At 40.7% G+C, this 20,028-nt stretch overlaps 1 protein-coding gene across 1 annotated transcript in view; it reads left to right on the top strand.

Moving 5' to 3' along the window:
- The window catches only part of AGK (acylglycerol kinase), a 36,725-nt gene that overhangs the window by 10,608 nt on the left and 6,089 nt on the right, over positions 1 to 20,028 (top strand). Inside the window, exons 3-13 of the mRNA XM_086467862.1 lie at positions 2,992 to 3,071; positions 4,350 to 4,425; positions 5,240 to 5,332; positions 6,291 to 6,323; positions 8,290 to 8,384; positions 10,497 to 10,566; positions 11,318 to 11,397; positions 13,502 to 13,559; positions 15,866 to 16,013; positions 17,132 to 17,229; positions 19,467 to 19,537. Of these exons, the coding sequence (XP_086323988.1) occupies positions 2,992 to 3,071; positions 4,350 to 4,425; positions 5,240 to 5,332; positions 6,291 to 6,323; positions 8,290 to 8,384; positions 10,497 to 10,566; positions 11,318 to 11,397; positions 13,502 to 13,559; positions 15,866 to 16,013; positions 17,132 to 17,229; positions 19,467 to 19,537 (902 nt within the window). The remainder of the gene's footprint in view (positions 1 to 2,991; positions 3,072 to 4,349; positions 4,426 to 5,239; positions 5,333 to 6,290; positions 6,324 to 8,289; positions 8,385 to 10,496; positions 10,567 to 11,317; positions 11,398 to 13,501; positions 13,560 to 15,865; positions 16,014 to 17,131; positions 17,230 to 19,466; positions 19,538 to 20,028) is intronic.

Here is a 20,028-nt window from a genome sequence, read left to right as displayed (position 1 = left end):
ATTTTAGCCTGCCTCCTGTTGAGGGAAAGATATTCACAGCAACTTGATTTGGGCGGTGGAACTTCATGCCAAAATAGATTTAAGGGAGCTCAAGTCTCATGAAAGAACAAGAAAAATCTTTCCCTGAAAATACCGCTTTCATAAATCATACTTAGAGCTTCAGAGTCAAATACATTTCCAACTCATACTATCAGTTGTTCTTGATTTTTATGTTTCCAATATTAATTTTTACTGCATAATATCAAAGTGATAGAAGCTTTTTATATTGCAAAAAATAGCAGTTTAATACCTCAGTGTTTGAAGCATGCTGACCAAATTTAAAAAATTTTTAAAAAGGTATCGATGAAATGGTACGTAAGGAGAAGTTAAAAGACCTAAGTTATGCTGTCAAAAAGGTGTAACTTCTAAGGAAAGGCTGGTACAAGAAGATAGTTCTGTTGTGGAAATTCTGGCTTTCCTTTTCATAATTCCAGTCATTAAGTGATGGGATCTATTCCATTATGGCTTATTCTTATAAATGAAAGTGCAAAAGCACTGTCAGTAGAGCTTCCTACAATTTCAGTGGTTAAAGCCTGGGAAAATATCCTGCAGAAGACTCCCGCATTAGAAAGGAATGAACCAGGAGGCCTCGTAATCAATTCTTGCTGTAATTTCTGTTCTCAGTGATGTGGCAGTGCCAAATGCTGCTTGAAAATACACAGCAATACAGCAGTAAGGTGTTAAATGTCTGATGTGTTCTTCAGAATAACAACAATCTGTAATTGTTTGAAAAATGCTACTTGCATTTATAGTGCTATATAAGTATTGGGGAAAAACGGAGGCAGGCTCAACCAAGAAAAAGCTTAGTCTGAGTGAAGTGGGGGGTTTTCCTTATTATTTTTCCATCAGGTTTTTAAGCCTGTTACAATACCACGTTGGTGAGGTGCCCACCTTCCTGCCCAGGTATCTGCTACAGCAGTATTTCATACAAAGGCTTCACCATGCATATCTAAATTTAAATACCAGTTTATGAGGACAGTCCGGGGGTGGCAAATGATCATAGAAAGATTCTGTAATAAAAGAACCCATTTATCATATTTGAAACCTTTTACAGCACCTTCTCTGGAATAAGCCAGTGTCAGATGACTGTGGACTTCCTTCACAAATGTGCTCTCACTGATTGACCTTGTACTGAACTCTGGGCGTGTGTTGAAGAGGTGCTGGCTGTCTGGCAAAAAATTCCCACTGTGCAGCAGGGATAGTTTTCTGTAAAGGAATGTAGTTTCTCTGTTAGTATTCATAAAGCATTATAAAGCCTTTTTATAAAGGGGTTTTCATAGTTGCAAAATAGTGATTGTCATCTCAGAATGACAAGAAATCCAGAAGTCCAGAAATGCAGTACCTGGAAAAGCGTGCATTTCACAAGGAAGTGAAAAAGGCATTTGCTTTCCTAAATTACACCTTCATATGTATATATTTAATAACAGTTTTTAATCTCTGGCTTTAAGTTGTCTTTCCTTATGTTGTGCTCTGAAAAAAAAGACTTCCAGAATGCTGCTCTTTTTTTTTTTTTTTTTTTATTTCTTGTCTTAAAAATCAGCATTTGCTTTGGAAATGCCCCTGTATGTAACATAAATGTCTAAGTATATTATATAAAGAAGTGATTATGTCATTGCTTACAAATTCTTTATGGGCCTTGTTAGGTTGTTTAGCACAAACACACACATCACATTGTGCCCTCCAAGCAAATAATTAATTGCTTCTAGCAGCTGTAACATGCTCGAGGTCCCCTAGATTTCCCAATTCCCACCCAACAATTGCAATAAAATAAGTTGGTCTGTTTTCCAGCTGATTTTTGAGTAAAGCTTAAGAGCTACTGATTTGTTTCTCTTTGAAGATTCCTTTACTCTCAGCAACTTCTCTTATCGTTTTCTTTTCTTGAAGATATTTGAATGTTTTAAGCAGCATAGCCAGCTGCACACTTCTTTTAATTGAGGTTCCCTGAGCAAAGTTGGCAAGTGGAATTAATTGTAAATTTAAACAGCTAATTATACTAAAATCTACTGTGCTTTGTGTACAGTGTCCACCTTCTTCAATATGAAAATTCCTGCTAGGAGGATTAAGTTTTAAAATAAAGGAAAAAAAAAAAAACCCAGGGACAGTTGGCGCTGTGTTGCATTCAGTGCATAGTCTGTTCCTACTTTATTTCTGGCACTTCTGGATGGTACTGTCATCCTTGTACTCAAAACCAGTTTGATTTGGTGGGGTAGTGAGGATGCCTTTAGGTGACCTAAAAGAAGTTTACAGAGTGGGAAGTAACATGCATGGAAGCTTTGCCTTTTATTACCGCTCATGTGCTGAAAAGGCATATGGAAATAGGTACATATGGCTAAAAGAGGCTGTATGGAGTAACTCTCAAAGAATTTAAAATCAAGGGACCTATTTAGAACTGGATTAAAAATTGAAGAGGAATTAAGTGATTTTTATGTGGAGTTGTTAGGAAGTAAACATGTCTGAGAAACAGGGAGCCTGCTTAAAGGTCAGAGCAGATTCTCTGGTGATTATCTTTTATATCTTCAAAAACTTAAGTGTAGACAATACAAAAATGAGCAGAAGCGATATAAGAAATTAAGTACAGAAGTGAGAAAAGATGCAGTAAGAAGGTGGCAGGCAGGTGTATGAGAATTACGTAAGGAAGGAAAATCAAGTAACCTTGGAGTCGAGGATAGCTCCCTGGAACTCTGCCCGTGGCAGAAAACCAGAGGTTGACAAAAACGAAGTGGTGGTGGAATTGAAAACACGCGCTAAAGAGTACTTGTGACAGTGGTGTGAGCTGTTGCTAAGGGTGCAGGTCTTTGAACAGGAGACCCGTACAATGTCTGAAGGTGGAAGTCATGTGAATGTCATGAGGCTTGAAAACCCCTTGATATTTGTAGAGATGCATTATTTTGGACGGTTTTACCAATGTGCTTAAAAAGATAAACTGAACTTTGCTCGTTTTCTGTTACTTAGGCTTTTGGCAACCAGCTCATTCCTTCCAGTATGCCGCTGAAGAAAGCAACAGTGTTCCTCAACCCAGCAGCTTGCAAAGGGTAAAATTCCCCTTCCCTACGCTCATGTGTGAGGCACTCTTTCTGTATTTTTGCTCTGACATCCACTATAAAAGCCAGCCAGATTTTTGAGCTCATTTTTGCCTCCCTCTGATGCCAAGCTGGTGCTATGTAACTATGCCAAACTTTATTTCACCAAAAATATTGTGATGAGAAATAAAACTAGATGCTTGAGTTGAAAGAATGATTTCTAAACATATGTGTATTTTTAATTTTTCTTTTATCCTTTGTTTTGGTCTTTGTCTTTCCTTTGTATGTGGGATTCCCTCTTATTCCTTCCAAACTTTTGTATGTGATGCATTTCCATCCTCAAAAACTATAGAAATAAAAGATGACCTTGATGGCTTCAAGACTTGAAGTTAACCAGCAGTGATCTTACTTCTGTGGGAACCTGTCCTTGAAAGGGATGTGCCCACAAACTGAGAGGCTAAATATGGGCTCAGAGCAAGACCCCTGGAAGAGGTCGGCTGCTATTTTTGCATGCTCATTAGCAGAAAACCAGCAATCTTGGATATGATGTGTGCCTGTTTCTGCTGAACAGTTAAGCTTCGCATCAGTTGCATCTTGGGGAGGGAGGGGCAGGGAGTTGTTAGTAACAAAATTAAAGGAATAACGTTATCTGATGTGGAAGTGCTTAGACTTATGTGCTTTTGTTCAAAACCCACGAATGGAAAATGCAAAGTATTAATAAATTCTCTGACTTTTAGTCTGCTCTTTCTACTTTGTTGTGAGCAATTTATAATTAATGGCATAATTATTTTATTGTGCAGTTACAGGCAAAAAAAGCATCAGTCCTATAACAAAAGAAGGTCAGATAAAATGTTGCCTCTAAACTTAATAATATGCAACAGTAAGTATTTTTAGAAAAAATGTTTTCTGAAAACCTAAATGGGCCTTCTTTGTGGTCTTAAAGCCTGGTGCTCTGTAAGTCATTAATTTTCTAATAAATGTCTTTCTGGAGATCTTGTTTTGTTTTGTTGGTGTTTTTTTTTTTTAATTATTTTTGGAGAAAGCTAGATAACCTCTTCTGCATTTATTAAAACTGCAACAAAAACCTGACATATGAGATATGAGTCTGGAAATGTAATACATTTGAGCCAAATGAAATCTCGTATTTCTTGAGATGACAGTTGAGAGACTGATTTGTGGATTGTATGCTTGTTTTTAAGTAGATTTCTTCTTGTTATTCATTTGTGTCTCTCCTTTTTAATTTTTTTAGCCACCAGAATAATGAAACAGTTTTTACTCTGTTATTTCTAGCAAGGCCAGGAACCTTTTTGAAAAGAATGCTGCTCCAATTTTGCACTTATCGGGCTTGGATGTAACTGTGGTTAAGGTAAGAACTGATAGTTCTGCTAATACAGTTATATTGTCTGCTCTGCTTTCTCCTCTTGAAGAATTGAAATCAAATTCTGGGTGCATTTGAAATTCTCAGTTGTCCTGTAGACATCTCATGGGAGGAAGTAAATGCTGAGATATTAAGCTGGTACTTAATCTTTTTCTTTTTAATTCACAGTTAATTTACAAGCTGTGTGCTGACTTTTTAATTTTCAGCTAAAGCAGTACATTTGCTTGTCTGTCTGTCTAAAGCAGCCCTTTTATAATTCATGTTTGAGAGAAAACTCTCTAAATATTTGAGTACTGGCTAGTGGTGCGTGCCCATCACTGTTGAAATTGTCAATTCGGCCTGAACTTGCAGAATTCAGAAGTGAGAACTTCGATGTGCAGTGGAACTGTTCAGATTAATTAAAAATAACCTTTTATTTTTACACTGAAAATACCTCAGTGTATCCCCAAATAATTCAACATTCCCATCATGAAAGCTGAACACTGAGCTCTAAATGGTGTGATTTAGCAGAGAGAAAGAGAAGAACAAGTAAACGTGAAGGGATTCTGATCTTTTTTGCAGGTTTTTGAGGCTGTGATATGTGGATTGTTTAATAGTCACTGTGTCCTAGCAGTAAAGTACTCTAATGTGTATCTTTCTGCCTTGGAATCTTTTTCACAAGGTTTAATGTTAAAATGCTGGTTTTACTAATGCCTTTCTCTGATCAGATAGATAGATTATTCTTTTTTTTTTTTTTTTCTATAGAAGAGAAATACTAGAAATAGTCACTTGATTTCTCATGTTTGGATTTCTGTTTCTTCAGACTGATTATGAGGGACAAGCAAAAAAGCTACTGGAATTGATGGAAAACACAGATCTGATCATTATCGCAGGAGGAGATGGCACAGTACAAGAGGTACTGCAGGAGCTTTGTCCTGGTTTGTTGAGGAACATAGGCTGAGGGTGAGAAGACTGAGTCTGTGCAATGTAGCAACATCGTAACAACTATTGCTAGGGATTTGCCCATTTTAGTACCTGTGTTTTCAGTCGATATTATAATCTTCTGGGGGCAAGAAAACTCTGCTAGTTGTTATTAGTTTGAAAGTGATAGTGGGAGTGGGCGCAGAAAGAGTGTGACACAACTATCTTCCAGAATTTTATTCTAAAATGAGAAAATTATTTGGGGAGACATGATTCTGACTTTTTATTTCTGTGCAATGTAGCTGTCATGGTTTAATTTTCACAGTTCATTCCTATCTGTACTCCCCAAGAGGAATGCATGTTTTGCTAAGTGGAAATCAAATAATTTAAAAATTACGTGGGAGTGATAACAAAGCATGGCATGTATTTAATAAATGCCTATTGTCAAGATGATTTATGACAGGAGCAAACTACCAGCAGAACTGGGGGATACTTTATTTTTCAAGGAAGGCTGTATTTTATTAAAGCATTTCCTAGAATGTTAACTACTGTCTTCAGAAGACAATGGCTAAATGAAATGCAGTGACCTTAAGAGAAAGTGGTCAGAATACATCTGCAAGTTTCTCCTGGCCTTAGAACCGATTATTGTTGATTGCACACTGCCCGGTGCTATTTTTGCCTTATGCAGAGCATTACTCAGTGTTAAAACATTTACGCTGGCCTTGGTTGTGGTGCCAGCATATACTCACAGGCACTCGTAACCCTGCTATTTCCACCGTGTTTGCACGCTGAACAGGCCTCCTTTCCCATGTAAGCAGCTGAAGCACCTTCTGTGAAAGAGTAACTGCTTCTTAGATCTTTTCCAAAGAGTAAATGTGGGTGTGAATTTCATAGCTTTCTACTGGAACTGAAAAACAAAATTCTCAGAGCTGAGCATTTCCCTTGTTTTTCAGGTCATAACTGGACTTCTCCGCAGAGCAGATGAGGTGAGTAAGAGTCATTTTTAAAAATTTTGTTTAGAGGAAGTATCTTGTGCATCCACTGTGATCTCTTGGCTTCAGCTGTCTTCTACAGATGCGTTGCTTACTGATCTGGAGCCAGCTTGCTGCGTAATAGGTCAGCCATACTAGTGTCCTGCAATTCTGCCCGTTGTTCTTCGTTCCCTTTCTCAGGGAGTGTAATGGCTCCCAAGCCACAGCTTTGGGAAGTTTCCAGCATCAGAGCAGGGATTGTGGAGAAACCAAATGCACGACTTTCAAAGACCTGTGGACCAGCTGCGTGTGCTGCTTTGTTTGGCAGAAGCACTGGGCGAAAGTACACGTTTTTCTTGTATTTGTACAGGCTTGAAACTGCATTCCGTTATGGCCATGCTCCTGTTGCTTTATGATTGCTTTGCCGTTTTTTCAAGCGGTGAACGTCTACCTATGCAGATGGTTGCAGAAAGCAAATTTTAACCTCTCAAGGTGGATCGCTCCGAATGGAAATGAGAGAGATTTTTCTTTTTAAAGAGGGAGGACAGTGTTATTGAAGAAAGGAGAGAATCATTGTTCCCAAAACCTTCTGGCAGGAGCTGGCAAAAACTCAATTAAATGATCCAGACAAGATTATGATGATATCCTTGGCAGCTAGAATTGTATCTGTTTAGGCAGTTGCTTTGTCTGAATGTGACAAGAGAAACTGCAACCAAGCCAGTATTTTAAAGGGGCGCTGGCAGTATCAATTCTGAGACATCGATTTTTAAATTTTACATTATTATAGTTGGCCCCGAGACCTCTATAATCTAAAGATACTGAAAGAGAAGTTTTAGAGGCTTTACTGGCTAGTTTTTCTTCTCTAATTTTTGACTTCTTATCTTGATGTAGCTTGCATTGGTTTGTAGTAGCGTAGCAAATTCTGCATCTGGCACTGTTTTGGGTGGAATACTGCATTGTAGTATTGCCGCTGTGTCACTTTATGACTTTGGCCAGGGAATTCTTCTTGTCTTTGCTATCACTCTGTCCTAGGAGTAGAGATCTGCAGTTCAGCCCGCTCAATCTGTGCTCTGCTGTCCTTTTTGCTTGGGTATGTCATGCCACGCCACTGTTGCCTGGATAAGAAGAGCCTCTGCAGGGTATTCCAGAAACGCTGTTCCTAGCAGCCAGGGGAGCAGAGCTGCAAACAGCCTGTCGTCTGCACGCTGTAAAACAATTCTGAAGAAAATGAGAGAAGGGTGTTTGAGAGGTGTTAAGACTTGCAGGTGACACAGAGGTAGCAAGGAAGAGCGGGTGGGCACGAAGTGAGAGGGCTATTACATAGTCGGTGCAGATTTGCAGTGTCATGGTGCTGCTAGCAGCAGTGCCCAGGAGGGAGATAGTACATTGTAATATATGGTAGTTTACATTGATTTGCTGACACGCTTCAAGAAGCACGCTTTATTATGAGGTATAGCGTGATAACTTGCTCCTTCAACAAGCCCTTTTGCTGAACTGTGGTACGGAAAAATAACATGGTCAACGGCTTCCAAAAACTAGACCTTCTGCTGCTTCATGATTTGGGTGCCAGAGGAATCAATTTCCTTTCCTTAACTGAGAAAATCTCTTTGCCATGCAAGATTACTCTGTCAGAGGGGGATTTCTGCAATGGTAAATGAGATTCAGAGCTTGCGATGCCACCGTCAGTATTAAGAAAGATGGCAGATTGCTGACAGGATCCATGCATTAGTTAGGACGGGGCTGCCAGCCTGCCTGTAACAATGCTCTTAACGATTACAGAGAGCTCCTTTGTACCCAGTTGGCAGCGGTGGGTTCGCAGATTTGGGTGCCATGTTCTGAGTCATTATGTATTACTGCCTCATGTAAGAAAGTGCTTGGCTGCTTAGTGCCAAAGGGGTGATATCAGACACAGCTGTGGTCTCCACACAGGAAGCTTTGTTCAGCTGATGCCGATGTTAATTTACTCTCCTCGTGTGTCCAGGCTGTCTTCAGTAAGATTCCTATAGGATTCATACCTCTTGGGAAGACCTGTACTCTGAGCCAAACGCTCTACCCTGAGAGCACGAACCAAGTCCAGTAAGTATTACGTGTTTCTGGAAAGGGGGCTTTTTGTTTGTTTGTTGTCAAGGAGCAGTGCTTCTTGGTAGCTTGATACTTTTCTTTTTCTTCTATGTTACATAGAAGTTGGCAGTCTCTGGGCAGAGCCTGATGATTCTCTGGACTTGCTTGAGTTAATGACTTCCAAAAACTGACTAAAAATTAAAAGAAGGAAATGTATGTATTAATGGAACATGAAATAATTTGCTGTGGCTAATTTCTCTGTGATCGTGTGATGCTCAGGGTTTGGCATGTTTAAAACATAAAAAAAAAAAAGGATCAAAGCTCTTAGGAATAGTCAAAAATATAATAGCAGGGATATGACAAAATAAAACAAGAAAAGCCCACTTCCCATGTCTTCTGCAGTTGAAGAATTCTAGAAACCAGTCCACACACAACCTGTTTAGCACCTGCAAAGTAAGGCATACAAGAATACCTTTATGGGAAAGGTTGGATCCCATTACTGACTTCTGCAGGGTTTCTTACCCATCCCTGTGATTGAACTGATGCTGGCAACTCTCCAAAAACCTGAATCTTATCTGTGAGCATCCTGGATATGATCCAGTCTGACAGTATCTGTTGCCTCCATTTCAGTTTGTTGTGAGTTTGTTTTGTCGACTTCTAAAGTAAAAAGGCTAGTCAACTCATCTTTCTTTTCCTACACTTCATTTCTTTTTGGTTTTTTCCTTCCTGTCCTCCCATATCAGTGAATATATTTCTCCTTGCACCTGAAATCTGTTCACTCTAGTTCTCCCAATAACTCATTAACGTTCTTCTTTGTGAAACCCTTGCTGGTATCCATCATACATAAAACCCACAAGCCAACTGGCATAACATCCTTCATTAAAACTACCAGAGTGCTTTGAAGCTCGGCAAGATGGACAAGGCTGTAATCAGCAGCTAAGATTAAAATAATAATTTATGTTTGGGTTCTAAAGAAGCTGTTTGAAATGAATGATCTTCTAGTCCCAAGGTAATGAACTGTGCAGGTGAGACTGCAGCATATTGGTGAAATTGAAAGGAATTTGGTCAATAGGCTGCTTAACAACCCACACCAGTAACAGAACCTGTCTTAAGAAGTGCAGAAATGATGTTTTAAAAAGAAATATTTGGGCTTTGGTTCCTTCTGCACTATTAGATCTAACTTTGGGAGTGCAGGAACTGTAGAGGCCTTACAGAAAGGTAAGAGTTAAGAGGAAAGAAGGGCTGAGGGAACAACAGCTTCCTTCTCTGTCTCACTATTCTAAACCTGATGAAGCCAAGGCCAGTTTCTCCTGCTGATTCACCTGAATATTGGGCTGGATCTGAAAACTGCATTTGGTTTGTGTGTTGTGTTTGGTTTTTTTTTTCCCCCTCTCCAGCTGAGACACTGGAAATGTGTACAGTGTGGAATTTAAATTTTACCCAACTTTGGAAACAAGGGAGGGGTTTTAGTGAAATACATGCTTCAAGGTCTGAACACAGAGACTTCTTTAGGAACTTGAACACTTTGGTCGCAAAATCTTTAGTGCCACGCTTTACGACTTGAAATGAGAAAGTGCCTTGGCTGCTGTCCACAACTTAATGAAGACTGAAACCACGTGAGCACTGCTGATAGGTAGATTTATGTTGATTAAAAACTTCAAAACAAATTAATGTACTTAAAGCAATTGGGTCCCAGACACATGATTTGAGCCCAGTCCCATGACCATTCCTTTTTCTCCCAGATTGTTGCACTTGCCACCAATAAAATCATGGTTTGTGTCCTTAGTGTGTTAAGTATCCGAAACAGCACATAACAGAGCTGGTGTGCGGTCTGCCAGATTAGCTGAAGTAGGACGAATCTCTAAAAAGCTTAGGCAGAGAACTTCCTTTTGCTTTTCAGGTCTTCTGCCGTTTGTTAGGACGCAGGGTTTGTCACGTGTTGCAGCCACCCAGTTTGCTTTCTGGTTTCAAGGAAGCGCAACACCTCCCTGGAGTTGTTGTGTTTGTTGCAAAAAAGCCCCACCTGGACTTGTAGTGGAGTTTGCTGAAAAAAGTCTAATTCTAGTGCTTACTCTTTTCCTTCCTTCCTGTTTGATCTCCTTTGCTTCTTTCCTGTTTGTTTTGCAGACATATTACTAATGCTACATTGGCCATTTTGAAAGGAGAGACAGTTCCACTTGATGTCTTGCAGATCAAGGTAAAAGCATCTGCTTATTTGGCACCCAGAACTAAGTTCCTAGATCTTTCCTATTCTCGTGTTGGTCTGTTTACACGGACTGCTTTTCCTCTGTGTGTAATACCAGCAGTTCTAGTGGCTGTCCTTTCTCTGCTGTATGCTATGACATCAGATAGTCTAAACTAGAGAAAACACTAGAAGGCCTGAACATCTTTTTTTGAGGCTCAGAGAGTATTGATGAATACAAAACTTACCGACACAGATACTTCTGTAGAAATGGTGTGAGATAACAATAGTTGTCTGAGCTGATTTAATGCATTCGTAAATATTGTGGAGTTAATAGCTAAAAAGGTGAAATGGGAGAACCTTTGCCTATGCCCAGTATGGTTTTTGAATGTTACTTTTCCGTTTTGTTGTAGAATGGACATTTCTGCAGCAAGAACTTAGTGTCATTGTGCACAGCTCCTTGCTTTTGGCTGACAATATCCACAAAATGAAATGGCTATTGCTGGGCGTGCAGTCAAACTCGATCAACCTCTTCAAAATCTCACCTCTCTTATTCCTCTCAGGGAGCAAATAGAATATACAACACTGAAATTCTGCTTAGCTTTATTGCTGTTAGCTATTTATTGTACCTTTTCTGTGAAATTGCACTTTCGGGATTAATCAGAAATCTGGTTTTATATAGAAATGTCATTCTTCTAGCTGCAAAAAACTAAAGTTGGAACAAGATAAGAGAAAGCAATTTCGCAATATTTATTTTTCTTTACAGGGAGAAAAGGAACAGCCTGTGTTTGCAGTGACTGGTTTAAGATGGGGATCTTACAGGGATGCAGGAGTTAAAGTTAGCAAGTAAGAAAATACTGGGGTTTGGAACTTTACCTTATTTAGCATCTGTTGCCTGGAAAGACATACACCCCCTCCTGTAAAGAAGTCTTTTTTTTGAGTGTAGGCGTTTGACAGGTGGAGACACCCGCTCTTGTTGGGTCTTGCATTACACACATGGGAGTGTAAGACATTTCAGCATTTTTGTCATTTGAAATAAACACTTACTTGGTGCTGACCTGTTCTTTTAAGTATTAACTTTCTGCTTGCCTTGTAGTGCCCACTTCTGGAACTTTATTCAGATTGTATCAGTGGGAAAAGCTTTCCCCTGAGTAAAGTCCAAGTAAAGTAATTGGCTATTGTTTTTCATCAGCTGCCAGTGAAAAGACCCATGCAGACTCTGTAACTCAATTCCAACGAGGGTCCATCAGATTCAGTAGAAATGCCCTTCAGTTCCTGCCAGAAATGGCATGGGCTGTGCTGTCTGATGACTGTTCTCTGAATGCTAAACTAATAATTGTTGGGCTTTCTCCAAATGGACATTTAATATACCACTGTCTGTGTATCGATGACTAGTGTTATTTGGTGAAGGAGCAGCAGGGCCAAAGGAGTTCACTTCTCAAACTGTTACAGAGGCATTGCAGCACACGCCTCTGCTGCGCAGCTGTAAGGAAATACCGTGTGTTTTGCGAATGAGCTATCTTTGTCAGAAAGCAAGAGGTAGCAGGCCTCTGGAGTCTGTCTGGCAAGTATTTGAGTAGGTTTGAGAGGTGATGTGGTATAGGGGAGATGCAGTAAATGGTCAGGGTGGTTGTCCCTGGGACGCAAGGGACGTTCTTGGTAGCTTGTGTAGGTGCTGACTTGGCTATACTGCAGGCTCTGCTGCTAATTGCAGCCCCAAGATTAAGGAAGTACACTTCTCTTCCCTGTGCACTCTTACTAGGCTTCCTGCCCGTACCCTGTTTGTTACCTGGTATCAGCCTTCACATCTTTTCCTGGAGCAGTTCCCTTTTGTGCGTCTTTTGGACTCGGTGCTGGAGGCATGACAGCACCTTTTGTACGTGGGGCAGCGTGAACATCCTCAAACCTTGTTCTCCTCCATGAATGGTTTAGAATGCACAGAAAACATGCCCAGCCTGGAAAGCACTTCAGCCACAAGTGAATGGCTGCTCAGAGTGTGCTTGGGACAAGAATCACGTGTGCTTGTTCTGCTTTTGTACTTCTCCACTTCACCCACTTTCAGTGCCCGTGAGAGATCGGTTATTGGGCTAAATAAACATGTGGTGTATTCCAGTACAACTGATCTTGTAGTGAAAAGAGGGCATCTACTGCAAAGGGATTTAAGCCATAAGCCACAGTTCCAGAAACTTGTCTGACTATCCCTCTGCTAAGCGCTGTCCTGCTGGAGACATAGTGCTGTTTTATGTTTCTGAGGTTTTATTATTTTACAGATAATTTCATGGGTTGATGGGAGTAGAGTGACAGTTGCACACCTTAGTAGTTAATGATATACTTAGATCTGCAGCGTTCTTGAGCTGGTGGTGCTTAATGTGCTTTGGTGACCTTTGCTGGAAGACAGTGATCAAAATGTGTGCCAAGCCTGCCTAAATATAATCACGTCTTTAGATTCTATACAATGCTGTGTGGCTGGCAGGATTTTTATTCTGTAAAGCATTGATTTTGATCTGAGAATCCTTTGGGGCAAATGGTTTGCTGGCTCTGTTCTTTTGTCACTGTAGCTGCTGATTTTTGTTTGTTTGTTTTTTCCAACCTCATTCTTTATTGCATGTTGTGGAGATGCGTCTCACCAGCTGTTAGACCACAGACCTCTAAATCATTCCCAGTTGTGTCACGTAACTAGGTAAAATTCTGCTACTAAGATCTCATGCTGCCTGTAGTGAAGATTGTATACTGTGTTTTAGTGACGTGTAACTCAGGAAAGGGATGTCACTGCTAAGCTGCTGGTGATGTGTAGAAACTTATCTTATAGTATCACAAAGCTAAAGGTTGTAGGGAAACACTAACTTCGTGGACCAACAAGTCTGAGTGCTCTGACTTCATGCAAGATTTCTCCCTTTCCCAGTATCGATCCCTGGATGTCTTAGAAGTTCTGTTTGTGTTGTTCTTTCAGGTACTGGTACCTTGGGCCTCTGAAAACCAAAGCAGCTCACTTTTTCAGTACATTTAAGGTAAAGAGTAATTGCGAGGAAAGTGCTTTTGGTAGCTGGGAAATGAAAAGGCTGACTATGCTTTGTATAATTTATCTGCAAGTTTTTGTGAAGGATTCTGGTAACAATATGGGAATGAAACGTGGCTTGTTAAAAAAACCAACCAATTGATAGACTTAACTTCTGAAGGGGAGGACTACTTAAGAAGTATTTCTTTACCGAGGATCTGTTGCTGCAAGATCACCAGGGGGAGCCAGTAACCACCTTTGAAACTGGAGAGCAGTAGTGGTGTTGAAGAAAACCATTTAAGTGCTCTGTCACCTTTTGTCAACAGTCTTTCTCATGATAAAATTTCATTCTGATTTATTTACCTGGCAGAAGTGTCTATAATTAGACTGCTCATGCACGTTGATAATCAGGCTTCCATGTGTAGTAAAATGAACATGAAGATTAATAGCTTGTATCTCACCTTAAACTTCTGTGTTCTTTAAAATTGATCCTGAAAAGATTAACATTTGGCCTGCATGACAGGTGAGGCATTTTCATTCAGATGCTTTTCCTGTTCTCTGAACATATAAAGAGCCTCTTGAAAGGCTGCAGAAATACCCAGGAGCTCGTACAGTAGCTCAGATTGTGCAGTCCAGCCATGCTGTCTGTGATAGTGCCAATGCTTCCTTTACAGGAAGCTCCTGTAAAGGGGAGTTAAACTGTAATGTGTCCATGAAAGACTTTTTATTTCCCCCCCATCCCAAGGAGATTTGAGATGACGATTCTGTGTGCTGGCATTCTAGGTAGAAACTTATTCTTCACTTCTCTCCAGCCGCTTTCTCACTTTCATGGAGTCTGTAGCCTCAGTTAGAGGCAGTGGTGGTGGATTTCACTGGCGAGCTATTCATTATACATTAAAAAGATCTGTTTAACCTGCTGAAGGTTAAAGAGAAGTGCCCACTTTTTCTGCTAAGATAGAAAAGTTTCTACCTGTTCTCCCCTAATTGTGGTATTCATTGCTTTGTGTGCTTCTTATGTTATCATTTTGTTTATTTCTATAAGAAATGGCTCCAGCCTGCTGAGCTTAATCTCTTGCTGCCTTGTCTTTGCTGCTGTGCACTTGATCTTTTCTGCTTTTGCTGTAGCTGTCCTTTGAAACAGGATGACCTGTAGCTGAAAACAGTGTAAAGGGGAAGAGCTCGCCTCTGATATTGGTAGAGGCTGTTATGAGTTATCATCTCTTCTAAAATATACAGGCCTAAATTATCACAGCATTGCTGCTGTTCCCTTTAATCATTAATACTTATTGTTCCTGTATTGCCCTACTGATACAACCTCTGTTTGTTCTGTTTATTATCTAAGTATGAGTCTTTCCTTGCTCTCAGGTATGAGGTGAATTAGCTTAACAACCTGTGCCGTGTGATCCAAAACTACTTTTAAAGTTCTGTGCATGGAAAAATAATGGTATTGGATATATGTGGGCTTTTGACTGGGTTCTTTTAGTATGTACATTTTAAAACAACCGTATTATTCTGTCCATAAGTCCTATGTTTTGAGCATTTCAGAAATGATTTTTAAAACAAAATGAGAGGAAATAAACTTTGTCGGCATCTGGAATTATTTCAGGAGCTATGGTTCTTCTGTAGCCCATCAGTTTCTGGTACTGGAATCTGAAATATCACCAAGAATGATGTGTTACGACTTTTTCTTTTTTCTTTTTTTTTTTCCCCTCAGATGCTTTATAAAGCTCACCTGACTTGCCTTAAGACCTGTTGTATTGCTGTCTATAAGCACCTGACTATAAGGTCAGATCTTGATTGTTTGAGTTGTTGGAGAACAAAGGCCTGGCAGGTTTTAGTGCCCCTTGGCTGCACACAGCACTGTAGTGTTTGTCTGTTTGCACTAGACCCCGCTGTGCAGTTGCTCTTTGAGATTGCCTTTGTGCCATGAAGAAACCAATTGTGCTTTCAAGCATTAATGTTGACCTTGCCCATTTTGGTTGTTCCCTCCAGCCAGAAGCAGCTGTGTCACCCTGCCACACATCAGCAGCAAGGAAAACATCCCTTTACCCTTTGAGGGGAAAGTAACTCACTTCTATGTGGGGAAGGAGTAGATTAGTAGACTTGGGAACTGTGGGTAATGTTTTTCAAGCTGGAAAAATGTCATCTCACATATGAATCTGGAGGCTGGAGAGCCATAAAGCTGGCTGAGGCAGTGGTGGGATCTGGGAGTACTTGGGGGCACAGAGTAAACAGGCTAAAGGACTAAACAGAACGAACAGGTAGGTGCTAAACAAATGGCCCTTTATCTTCTGGCTTTCCTTTCCATGTAAATCCAAGGAATGGCCTCAGAAACATCAAGCTGCTCTCCTGTATCTGGGTCCGACTGAGAGACCTCCAGAAGAGCCAGAGGAGAAACCATCCAGACCTCCTTTGTATGTGAGGCTTTACAGACGGCTTCGGTCATACTGGTCATCTCCTCCAGAAGGTGAAGTGTGTGTATTTTGGCATAAACTCACAGGCAGGCTTTACTCCTCTAACAGATCGGGGCAGGGGGGTGGGGTGGGGTGGTTCTGCTTTACTTTTCTGCTCTCTTATTCTTATATTATTATTATTTTTATTTATTAAAACTGTGACTTTGTCAAGATATTTACAATGGTATCTGCCAGAAATGGAACAGAGTAGTCCTGCCAGTGCTTGTGGTTTCGTGAACGAAAATGCGTTTGTAAAGAACCCAGGGTGTTCCCTGGGCTCACAGTTGCTTGCCATTGCTCTGGAAGGCTCTGCAGGTGGTACTTGGCACTTACGGGCAAGCTTCTTGAAGTCTTCCTCCTGTAGAATGGCTCCTTGGTGAGCTGGCAAGAGAGGAGCAGCCCTTGTTTTCTGTGTGGGGGGAGTTGCTGACACAAATGTTACTTAAAATAGAACAATAAAACTTGGGCCATGCAGAAGCCTTAAGTTTCTCTTAGTACAGTAAATTTCTTTCTGTACCATAAATTTTCTTCTGTGTGCTCTGTAAGCCTCTCTTGGGTTGGGTCGATAGCTAGGCAGTGCATGTGGCAGACTGCAGAAGAAAGGGCAGTGGGTGTTTTGCGCGGTCTGGTGTGTTGCGAAGTCCTTCTCCTTCCTTCTTGGCTAGCAGAGGTGATTTAGACAGAAGCATGAACTAAGTGACCTGTATATGAGAACTGAACTGTGGAGTTTCCTCCTGTAGAAAATACATGTTACCGCAGCATCCTGAACATTGGATTCCTGGGTTTTTTGGTAGCAGCGCTTCATGTGTTTCGTAAATGTTCCTGTAATACCAGCCCAGGGGATCTGTTAATCCCTGGGCATAAGGACTCACAGAGCTGCCGTGTAACGTGCTTGGTGGTCTTTCCTGCTACTGTGTGAATGCTGCTGGTATTTTTTTCCCTTTCCTTCAGTACTCCCAAGCTTTCTTTTCCTTTTTTTAAGATTTTCACATTTGAAAGAAACAAAGCTGGTGGGTCATAATGGGTCGGAGTGGTTTTTACGGCTGCCCTTGATGTTTCATGCTTCGTAGCAGTGAAATGATGATCTGTGTAATTAAGTTCCACTTAATGATATCTTCTTCTATATTTGCAGAAATCCCCCAGGAGGTGCCCCCAGAGGACTGGGAAGAACTGAAGCTATCCACCATTGAGCTTTCCATTGCAACTCGGAACAGGCAGCTTGATCTGATGGTAAGACTGTAGTATAACTGGATTCCAAATGGTGCCTGCCCACAGTTTTCCCTTTCTTGCTGAACTCCCATTCTTGTGTCTATATAAGTAAAACTTAACTACCCCGTGCAAGGAGGGGCCCATGACAGGATCCAGGAATAGGCAAGTTTGAGAGCCAGTGTAAAAGCAGTGGAGACACATGTAAAACTGGGATGCAGTGGGGTTGGGAAGAATCTGTACAACAAGAAGCTTTCACTAGCCGAACAGAAGCTTTAGGATTGCCCAGGAGAAAACAAAGCATCAAAATAGGCACTCCTTTCCTTCTTGACCCATGGGAGAGTGATTGTTTTATCAGCTGGTGCTGGAAGGAAGCTGAGCCTGAATGTGTGTCTGGAATTGTGGGGGTTTGTCTCTCTTTTGTCTTGCAGAGCAAAGAGTTAAAAAGAACTGGGACTAGAGAAAGGACAGGGGCTACCCAGAGTTGAAGGACAGGAAATGAAGGTGGTTGTGGAAGAGTAGAGTCAAGGGAGCAAGGGAACTGTTCCTATCATAACCTTCTCAGCATGCTCAGGCTGTTCATTCACTGTTTTAAAACCTGTCTTTGGCTTATGTCTGTGTTTTGGTGCAATTTTATTGCTGTGAAAGCTATTTGGATAGGTGTCGGTCTTTTAATTTTACTGAAAAATGCTAACACAGTGATCCCATACTGGTGAGCTGCTCTTCATGTCTTCCTCATGGCTGCAGGAAACCACTGCCACTACACCCAGGTTAACAGGAGGTGTTGAACTTACTGCAATGTATTTCTTGCTGAGAATTCAGAGTCTTTGAGAACCTGAAGATTTGTGTTATATTGGCATGTTATCTTTGTAGGATCAGACAAAAAAAAACCACAGGCAAATCTAGTCTCAAAATTTCCTCCTGTTTTCTGCTTAGAACATTCCACATAAATTTTAGTTTCTTCTTCATCCGTGGCCAATGGCTTGGACCACGATGCCCTAGTAGTGGTAGAAGGTAGATGGAGACTAGTATTTGGGTATTTGGTTTTTTAGTGGTTTCTAGGTGGCACTTAGTTCAGTTTTGGTCGCTGAACTGGATTAGAGTTAGTGATGTAAAATAAAAGTAACTCATTGCCACAGACTAACCCTTGTGTCCCTTTTTGGTTTTGTTTTGTTTTCTCCTTTACACCTTCAAGATGCACTTTAATACCGGTATTGACCAAGGAAGTGACTTAAGGTTCTCCAGTCTCTTGCAAGGCCTAGAGAAAAGGACCAGCGTATGTCAGGGCAGTTGTACGTTTCTGTTTGTAGAGCTGGAAGTATCTTGATGCTGCATCTTTTCTCCCGCAGATACGGACACCTTATAACTGCTTTTAACTCCCGCCCTTGAAGCCATTATCCCTGTAGCCGTCAAAGCTGAACAACAGCTCTCTCAAATAGAGACCAGGGCACATCTGCTGAGTATTGTCAGCCGCTCCTGTCTCTCTGTCTCGCCTCAGATTCATGCCTAGGCTGCCCTGTTGAAGAGAAGCTGATAAAGCCATGCAGTTGCAGCTCGGACAGTGCCAAGCCTATCTCTGCAGATACAGCAAAGAAACAAAACAAGTTATACTAACAGATGCATTTATTTTTACTTTTGTCACTTTGATTGCATCTGCATTAGGACTTTTGCCAGGACAGAAATGTTAAAATAAATAAAAAATGAATTGCATCTTAATCAAAGTTGCTTTCCCAGCAAAAGCTTTACTGTATACTTTATTTAAGGGCAGGCTGTAAATAGAAAAGAAGCTAAGTAAGGAGTTTAGAGGAATAATACCAAGAACACTTTGACTTCCAATTTGTATTGTTTAAAATTCTCTTGCTGTAGTATTTGGTTGCCAGATGTCGTGTTGTTGTACTAGTGCTTAAATTCATGAAAGACCCACTGATTAGAAATCTTTGTGAACAGAAGTAAACCCAAGTGATCTGCTATTACTGTCTTTAATAGGTGTGTGAAATGTAACAAGAAGCTAAACGTGTGAGTCGTTATTTTACTTCTTCTATTTATTGTTGAAGGGTCATCAGTGACAAATTACCGTCTATAATTTGTAATCCGAATCTCAAGTCTAGAGTGGGGAAGAAAGCATGAAATGCAGAAATGCATCTTCTGCCTCCTTTTGTGTGGGACAAAGGGCTGGGCATTTTGTGAACATATTGCAGTAGCATGGGCGTGGCATTCTGAAATGTTAACTGCTTGATTTCTGAATTTTTTTTTTTGCATAGCGCACTGAAGACTTCATGGATATTTGCATCGAAGCAGATACTGTCAGCAAAGGACAGTTTGTAAACAGAGGGTGAGTATGGGAGGGCTGCGAAAAAATGACAGAATCTCTGTACGAATCGGAACACTAATTCTGAGAAGTGTGCTGTTTTTCTCTGATCGTGTGCTGCAAATTCAGAAGGAGAGGACTTCAAAGGACACCAGTCAGTAATGCTTCATGGGGATTACTGATTTTGTTCTTTAAAATTCTTACTAATTTTCTCTTTCTGGAAACAAGGCAGAGCAGTCTACCTGGGGTTCTTCCTAGCTCTGAGTTTGCTATACCTTTCATCTCTTTCCCCATTGCTATTGATTGGTGCTACTTGGATAATACTGTCATAAACAAGTTTTATAGACAGCCATGCAGACTCATCCCCAGAATCTTTTAGCCCTAGCTGCTCAGCGGATTGAGAGGCTGGTCACAGAGCTGATATGTTTGTGCTAGTGGTACCTAGAATCTTTGAACTCTGATTAGACAGGCCCTGCTTCTAAGTGAAGAGCTCCCTTGACTCAGTAACTTCTGTG

Source organism: Leptosomus discolor, chromosome 1, assembly GCF_034619465.1.
Source record: "Leptosomus discolor isolate bLepDis1 chromosome 1, bLepDis1.hap2, whole genome shotgun sequence".
NCBI classification, from domain to species: domain Eukaryota; kingdom Metazoa; phylum Chordata; class Aves; order Leptosomiformes; family Leptosomidae; genus Leptosomus; species Leptosomus discolor.
Note: the sequence above shows the minus strand (reverse complement) of the source record. Positions and strands in the feature narration are given on the sequence as shown.